This window comes from Vulpes lagopus, chromosome 6 (assembly GCF_018345385.1).
Source record: "Vulpes lagopus strain Blue_001 chromosome 6, ASM1834538v1, whole genome shotgun sequence".
NCBI lineage: Eukaryota > Metazoa > Chordata > Mammalia > Carnivora > Canidae > Vulpes > Vulpes lagopus.
The window spans coordinates 25083132-25091261 of record NC_054829.1 but is presented as its reverse complement, the minus strand read 5'-3'; the positions used below and the strand labels follow the sequence as shown (position 1 = coordinate 25091261).

Sequence of the window (8130 nt, the reverse complement as noted above, 5' to 3'; positions counted from 1 at the left end):
GCCCCGGGCAGGGGCAATGTGACCCCAGGTGTCCTTTGCAGCGGAGGAGGAGGCTGGGGGGTCTCTGGGGGCGCAGCGCGCGCTCGAGCCCCCGACCGCCCCAACCCTGTTTTCCAGGCCACAGAGCCGCGCCTGAGGTCCCACAGCGGCCGAGGTCTCCCTCCTGGGAGCTGCTGGCTACAGTCCTCCCAGCGCCCCCGGTCCCCCCCCCCCCAAGTCTGCACTGGAAAATCACCCGCTGGGGCAGCCAGTAAGCCCAGCTTCCTGGGGGAACCGCGCCTCGTCTAACTTCCCAGCTCGGATTTGCGCTCCCCCGGGGAACTCTCTCCACCCGGTACCCTCAACTGACCACCCTGTCCACGTAGCACCCCCGGAATCGCATCCCACTCCCCGGGCCCCAGCTCAGACTAGGCAAACGAACCCATCAGATATCCTTGCATGGAGGCTCTGCCCAATATTTACTGGCCAGCGTCTCAGATTTGACGGTATCGCTAATATCCCTAAGTATGGCCGAGAAAAAAAAATGCGCTTTTTTTCCCTAAAAATAAAAAACCAAAACAATTAAAATTAAAATACCCAACATCGTAGATAAAGTAGGTTAGCGTACGTATTCCCTTATTTCGGATTTCCCGACTTTTCTGCTTCCAAATGCAGTAACAGCCCTAGTGCTGCTGCGGACCGGGGGCTTGAGGGTCTGCTTCCACCGTGTGCACTGAATCCGGGTAGAATCCGGAATGGCCGGGGGCGGGGGGGGGCGGCGCATTCCTTCTGGGGCTGAGGCTTAAGCCCTCGGGCTGTGTACCTGTTTCTCCCATACCTGAGCCCCAGCACATTTCCGGGGTGCCGTATCCTGGTAAAAAGGCGCTCCCGGCCCATCCCCCCACCCCGCCCCGGGAACAAGGGTCCGCATTGAACCAGGTGCGAATGTTCGCTCGCGTTCTTCTCCCTTCCCGCCTCCCCTCCCCCGGCCGCGGCCCCCGCCTCCCCCCGCGCTGCACCCTCGGTGTTGGCTGCAGCCGGCGAGCAGTTCCCGTCAATCCGTCCCCCCTTCACAGGATGTCCATATTAGGACATCTGCGTCAGCAGGTTTCCACGGCCGTTCCCTGCGGTCGTGGGGGGAGCCGTCCCCGGGGTCCCTCACCTCGGGGGCTCCAGGAGACCCCGAAGACCCCAACTGCTAACCGCCCAGGAGATAAGGGACCACATTCAGGCGGGCAGCGGGAGGCGGCGGGGGCGGCGGCGGCGCCGAGGAGGCCGAGGCGGCGTGCGGGTCCGCCGGCCACCCCCCCGGCGCCGCGATGGTTGCGCCCATGACGTGGGTGGGCGCTCATTCATAGAATGCTGCTATAAATGCGGTGCTGCGGCGCCTCGTACTCCAACCGCATCTGCAGCGAGCAGCCGAGAAGCCGAGACGGAGCCGGCGGCCGCGGCGCAGCGAGCGAGCAGTGACCGCGCTCCCACCCAGCTCTGCCCGCAGCTCCGACCTGTCTCCGCCCCTCGCCCCTCGCCCCGGCCCAGACTCGCCGCGACCATGATGTTCTCTGGTTTCAACGCCGACTACGAGGCGTCCTCCTCCCGCTGCAGCAGCGCGTCCCCGGCCGGGGACAACCTCTCCTACTACCACTCCCCGGCCGACTCCTTCTCCAGCATGGGCTCTCCCGTCAATGCGCAGGTGAGGCTGGCTTCGCGCCGCCGCGGGGCCGGGGCAGGGCCGACCCCAGGGAGGAGACTCCGGCTGCGGACCCGGCGGAGCGCTCGCACGCCGTCCTGGCGAGGATCGGCTCCCCTCTCCCGGCAGGCTCGGGCCGCGCTCCCTGGCATCACCGGGGCACAGCGTGTCCCGAGCAAAGACTCGCGAACTAGCGCCCGGCTCCTCCGGGAGGCGACGGGAAGCGGCATCCCCCCGCCCCCACCCCTCCCCTCGCAGCCTGGAGCAGGGAGGAGGGGCGGGGGAGGAGGGTGAAGCCGGCGGGTGTGTAAGGCAGTTTCATTGATAAAAAGCGAGTTCATTCAGGAGACTCCGGAGCGGCGCCTGCGTCAGCGCAGACGTCAGGGATATTTATAACAAACCCCCTTTCAAGCGAGTGATGCCGGAGGGGTAACGGGGACGCAGCCGCGGGGTGGAGGAGAAACGCGCCGCGTCGCGGGTTTCTGGGGAGGACACGGAGGGCCCCTTGCCTCCAGGATGAGGGGCACATCAGAAGACCCGAGCAGTCCCGGGCGTGCTTCTCCTCCGCTCTCCCCCGCTGCATGCGGCACTGGACGCCCGGCCCGCAGCACCTGTGTCCGGAACCTGCTCCCTCACGTCAGCTCTCCCCGCTCTGTTCCGTTCTAGGACTTCTGCACCGATCTGGCCGTCTCCAGTGCCAACTTTATCCCGACGGTGACTGCCATCTCCACCAGCCCGGACCTGCAGTGGCTGGTGCAGCCCACCCTGGTCTCCTCCGTGGCCCCGTCCCAGACCAGAGCCCCCCACCCGTATGGAGTCCCCACCCCCTCGGCTGGGGCTTACTCCAGGGCTGGCGTTGTGAAGACCATGACGGGAGGCAGAGCTCAGAGCATTGGCCGGAGGGGCAAGGTGGAACAGGTGAGCGGTTCTTCGGGCACCTTCTCTCAGTAGGGGGCGTGGGTTGGCATTGGTGGAGATGGGGAGCACCGTGGGCAGGGTGAAGCCACTGATGGAAGTCACCACCCATCTGTCCTCCACGAGGAACCCTGGCTCCAAGCCATTTCCGTCCCAAGGCGGACTCTGATAGTCCTACCCCAAGAAATACTCTGGTAGTATTTCTTCCCTCATAGGCTCCTTCTCCTGCTTTTAGACCGGGCTCCTCTTTGTTCTCTTGCTAAGGATCTTATTTTAAATGCAAGTCACACCCAGCCCGCAACTGCAGGTTAGAAATGGCTTCCTCGCAGGGGTGCCAGGAAGCTGGGAAGCTGCAGGGACCAGTTTCACCCCCGGGGTGGCTGAACCGAGCTGATGGCAGACCTTGTTACTGACTGTTGGCCTTTTTTGGAAATTGTTTTTCTAGCTGTCCCCAGAAGAAGAAGAGAAAAGGAGAATCCGAAGGGAAAGGAATAAGATGGCTGCAGCCAAGTGCCGGAACCGCAGGAGGGAGCTGACTGACACGCTCCAAGCGGTAGGTGGACCCTGTGGGTCACTCCTTTTTCAAACTTAGGGGAAAAGTTGGAGACTGGGCATCCGGGAGCAGGGCCCTTGAGTAAGCCCGCGTCTTATGCTTTGCTCTTATCCCTCTGGATACAGGAGACAGACCAACTAGAAGACGAGAAGTCTGCTCTGCAGACCGAGATCGCCAACCTGCTGAAGGAGAAGGAGAAACTAGAGTTCATCCTGGCAGCTCACCGACCTGCCTGCAAGATCCCTGATGACCTGGGCTTCCCCGAAGAGATGTCCGTGGCTTCCCTAGATCTGAGCGGGGGCCTGCCCGAAGCTGCCACCCCGGAGTCCGAGGAGGCTTTCACCCTGCCCCTCCTCAATGATCCTGAGCCCAAGCCCTCCGTGGAGCCCGTCAAGAGCATCGGCAGCATGGAGCTGAAGGCCGAGCCCTTTGATGACTTCCTGTTTCCAGCATCATCCAGGCCCAGCGGCTCGGAGACCGCCCGCTCCGTGCCAGACATGGACCTGTCTGGTTCCTTCTATGCAGCAGACTGGGAGCCCCTGCATGGTGGCTCCCTGGGGATGGGGCCCATGGCCACAGAGCCCGAGCCTCTGTGCACCCCCGTAGTCACCTGTACTCCTAGCTGCACTACCTACACGTCTTCCTTCGTCTTCACCTACCCTGAGGCTGACTCCTTCCCCAGCTGTGCGGCCGCTCATCGCAAGGGCAGCAGCAGCAACGAACCCTCCTCTGACTCGCTCAGCTCACCCACGCTGCTGGCCCTGTGAGCGGGCAGGGAGGGGAGGCGGCAGGCACCCTAGGGTGCTACTGCCCAAGTTGGTGCATTACAGAGAGGAGAAACACGTCTTCCCTCGAGGGTTCCCGTAGACCTAGGGAGGACCTTATCTGTGCGCGAAACACGCCAGGCGGTGGGCCTCAAGGACTTGAAAGCATCCACACGCGGCCTCAAGTCCTTACCTCTTCCGGAGATGTAGCAAAACGCATGGAGTGTGTATTGTTCCCAGTGACACATCTGAGAGCTGGTAGTTAGTAGCATGTTGAGCCAGGCCTGGGTCTGTGTCTCTTATCTCTTTCTCTTTAGTCTTCTCATAGCATTAACTAATCTATTGGGTTCATTATTGGAATTAACCTGGTGCTGGATATTTTCGAATTGTATCTAGTGCAGCTGATTTTAACAATAACTACTGTGTTCCCGGCAATAGTGTGTTCTGATTAGCAATGACCAATATTAAACTAAGAAAAGATATGACTTTATTTTCTAGTAGATAGAAATAAATAGCTCTATCCATGTACTGTAGTTTTTTCTTCAACATCAATGTTCATTGTAACGTTACTGATCATGCATTGTTGAGGTGGTCTGAATGTTCTGACATTAACAGTTTTCCATGAAAACGTTTTATTGTGTTTTTAATTTATTTATTAAGATGGATTCTCAGATATTTATATTTTTATTTTATTTTTTTCTACCTTGAGGTCTTTTGACATGTGGAAAGTGAATTTGAATGAAAAATTTAAGCATTGTTTGCTTATTGTTCAAAGACATTGTCAATAAAAGCATTTAAGTTGAATGCGACCAACCTTGTGCTCTTCATTCGACCAACCTTGTGCTCTTCATTCGGGAAGTTTTGTAAGATTCTGAAAGGGATTGGAGACCAGTTCGTCCAGAAGGGTAGCTCCTGGAGGGGGACACGCCCCTTTGTTTGATCCCTTATCAAAAAGGAGAAGGAAACTCTAGAGCTGATGTTGGAATATCTGACAAATACATGTGTTCACACGGCCGTGCTAAGATTCTCTAGCAGACTCTGGGGTGGGAGTTGGCTGTGCAATAGCTCTGTGGGAACATGTCTGCCTGCTTCTCTGTTTTGCAAGTCAAAGGGGGAGATATTTAAATTTAGTTGTGCTTATGTTATGTTGAAATGTCTTGAACTTAATGGGGTACTTTTAGCAATCAAAATTTACTATTTTTTAAAGATTTTATTTATTTATTTATTCATGAGAAACACAGAGAGAGAGGCAGAGACACAGGCAGAGGGAGAAGCAGGCTCCATGCAGGGAGCCCGACATGGGACTCCATCCTGGGACTCCAGGATCACGCCCTGGGCCGAAGGCAGCACTAAACTGCTGAACCACCCGGGCTGCCCAACAAACAAAATTTAAGTTTTGTACAAACCACTTTAGCTTCCTATTCCCACAAGATTATGTGAGGGTTTGCTCCTACCTTCAGAGTGAGCAAATTGAAGAATGGTTAGAATGAATGACTTTCTCAATGTTGCACTAATGAGATTCAAGTCTTAACTTCCTCATTCCTTCCCCTATCCCTAAGGCCAAGCTGTCTCTGAATACTTGGTTTAAAAAAAGAAAAGTTTCTCAGGTCTCCATTTGAACATACACTTCCTTGGACTATTTTTATTCTCATAAGAAAGGGAGAGCTTTTGTCCTGTCCCTTAGTGATAAATGCCTTCCAATTTCTGACATTTCTTGATCATATACCTGCTGTTTAGTTTACACTGAGGGAAGAGAAAACTGGCTCTGAGAATCGGAAAGAGATCTCTCCAACAGTACAAATAATGGCTGATCTTTCGGTCAATAAAAAGTTACATAATAGCTCATTATGGAGAAGTCAACATGAGCTGTAACTTAGAACCTTTATCATCTTAAAGAAGAACATGACCTTTGTCTGGGGCACCTCTAGTAATGGGTCCCTTACACGCACATGCACAAATCATGAAGAGAGGAGCCTTTCTCCCCGCTGTTCTCAGATACCATGCTGGCCCCATGCTTGAAAGCCAGAGACCATACTTCACACCTGCCTAGTGGAAGAAGAGGTGCTTCAGTGCTAGCCTCCCAATGCTTTGGTGATAATGAAAATCCCTGGGTGGTTATGGGGTGTCACACTCAGTCAAGTTGAAAGTTTTTATTAAAAATGACAGCTCCGTTGAGGTTGATATTTTCACCTCTGATCTACCTAGGCCACACATAATTGACATTTGAAACCAACTTACTTTAGGCTCTTAAGAGCACTGATAGATATATGCCATACCACTTGCATATTACTCTTGCCCGTCTTACAGTAATGGAAGTGGCTTTAGACTCCCTGTTTGCTGTTCAGAGGGTAAGTTTTCTGTAGCCTTTATTTTATTATTATTATTATTATTTTTAGAGAGTGAGTGTGGGTAGGGGCTGGGAGAGAGAAAATCTAAAGCAGGCTCCATGAGCCGGAGCAGAGTGGGGTGTGGGGGTGTGGGGCCTGATTTCATGACCCCGAGATCATGGCCTGAGCCAAAATCAAGAGTCAGATGCACAACCAACTGAACAACCTCAGGCACCCCTCTGTAGCCTTAAATATGGCCGAGACTAATTAGAAAATTAGTGAAACTAACACCCAGATCTGAAATAACAAGGTGAGATACCCTGTAAGGAAGCCAGCTGGCTCCCCTTACAGGGTACAGGGATAACAACCCATGGAAGTGGAGAAGTATGACTGGACTTCAGCCCTGGACACTGAACTGCTCCCAGGACCTGGCTAATGGCCCCTGTCAATCCTGTGCTGACTATAGAGAAAGGACATTGCTTTCCCTTTGACAGCCTTAGCCTATGCCCAGACCCTTCCTCTAGTCACCATAACCCAGTGGAGACCAGGCTGCTCCATCAACAAGACCACAGTGCAGGTCCAGGGAGAGGTACTTGCACACAGGGAATCCTTTTAACAGGCTTCTCAGAGGCCAGAGTGTGCTCCATAGAGTTGACATCACACCAAGCTCCCTGTGGACTATTCTCATGGGATCAAGAGAAGAAGCCAAAGGGCTCTTTCCACATCTCCCTTTTCTGAGTCAGGATTTAACAACTCCTATGGATGGTGTACACTAGGAATGCTGACTTCCTTTTAGGAAAGATTGATCTTTACCCACAAGATATGACTTTGGGAAAGACTGATCTCTACCCACAAGGTATGACCCCCTGTTGGTCTTAACAAAACAACTACCCCAAAAGATACACATATAATAGGGATGGGAATATAGATGGGAGGGGTCATTTCCTTACAGGGAACATTTCTACTTTAGCTCATCAGTGGATCTCCAGACCTGTCTCAGTGTCTGGCATATAATACAGGTCAATAAATATTTACCTGGTAACCAAAAGAATACATTTTGCTCTATTTCCATGAGCAGAAATAAATTCCACACATATTCTCTAAATTCTCCTATTCCAAGGGCGCCTGGCTGGTTTAGTTGGTAGAGCATGTGACTCTCAAATGTCAGAGCTGTGAGTTTGAGCCCTACATGGGGTGTGGAGCCTACTTAATTAAAAAATAATTCTCCTATTCCAGACCCTTTTATGATATTAAGCAATGGGGATTTCACATCTTTTATGTCTGGTTTCAAACACAGGCCCCACTTCTGTCGTTGTCTACTGGAATTCATCTACTTGCCTCCTCTGATTCCATTCAATTTCGCCCATTCAATTCCAAAGTGAATACGCTGCCATTGTGCTTCTAGCTCCATATTAATTTTATTTTATTTTTTTAAGATTTTATTTATTTATTCATAGAGACAGAGAGAGAGGCAGAGACACAGGCAGAGGGAGAAGCAGGCATCATACAGAGAGCCTGATGTGGGACTCCATCCAGGGTCTCCAGGATCATGCGCTGGGCTGCAGGCGGCGCCAAACCGCTGCGCCACCGGGGCTGCCCCATATTAATTTTAGATGGACAAAGGGAAGGAGAAAAAAAAATACTTATCTTTATATAATAGTGAATTATAGATTCTGTATTGTCTTTGCGCATCCCTGCATCATGTGCAAATGTTAAAATTAAAGGGTAACATTTAGCAATTTGTTCTAATGACAGTCATTTCGTATCAACAACTTTCCATGTGTCAATGAAAGTAAATCAATTGCTATCTTTTTTAAAAAATATTTTATTTATTTATTTATGAGAAACAGAGAGAGAGAGAGAGAGAGAGAGAGAGGCAGGGACACAGGCAGAGGGAGAAGC

The 8130-nt window shown here is 52.5% G+C and overlaps 1 protein-coding gene across 1 annotated transcript; it reads left to right on the top strand.

Moving 5' to 3' along the window:
- Positions 1-1328: 1328 nt before the first annotated feature.
- FOS (Fos proto-oncogene, AP-1 transcription factor subunit) lies at positions 1329-4710 on the top strand. Its single transcript, XM_041760072.1, has 4 exons — positions 1329-1672; positions 2336-2587; positions 3030-3137; positions 3263-4710. Exons 1-4 carry the CDS (start codon positions 1532-1534, stop codon positions 3902-3904), a joined length of 1143 nt encoding a protein of 380 aa, XP_041616006.1. The 5' UTR covers positions 1329-1531; the 3' UTR covers positions 3905-4710.
- The last annotated feature ends 3420 nt before the right edge of the window (positions 4711-8130 follow it).

Excerpts from the sequence above, each read along its gene's own strand:
- FOS (XM_041760072.1), top strand. The coding sequence starts at position 1,532 with ATGATGTTCTCTGGTTTCAACGCCGACTACGAGGCGTCCTCCTCCCGC. Across the intron at positions 1,673-2,335 it reads GCTCTCCCGTCAATGCGCAG|GACTTCTGCACCGATCTGGC; the intron begins GTGAGGCTGGCT and ends GTTCCGTTCTAG. Across the intron at positions 3,138-3,262 it reads TGACTGACACGCTCCAAGCG|GAGACAGACCAACTAGAAGA; the intron begins GTAGGTGGACCC and ends CTCTGGATACAG.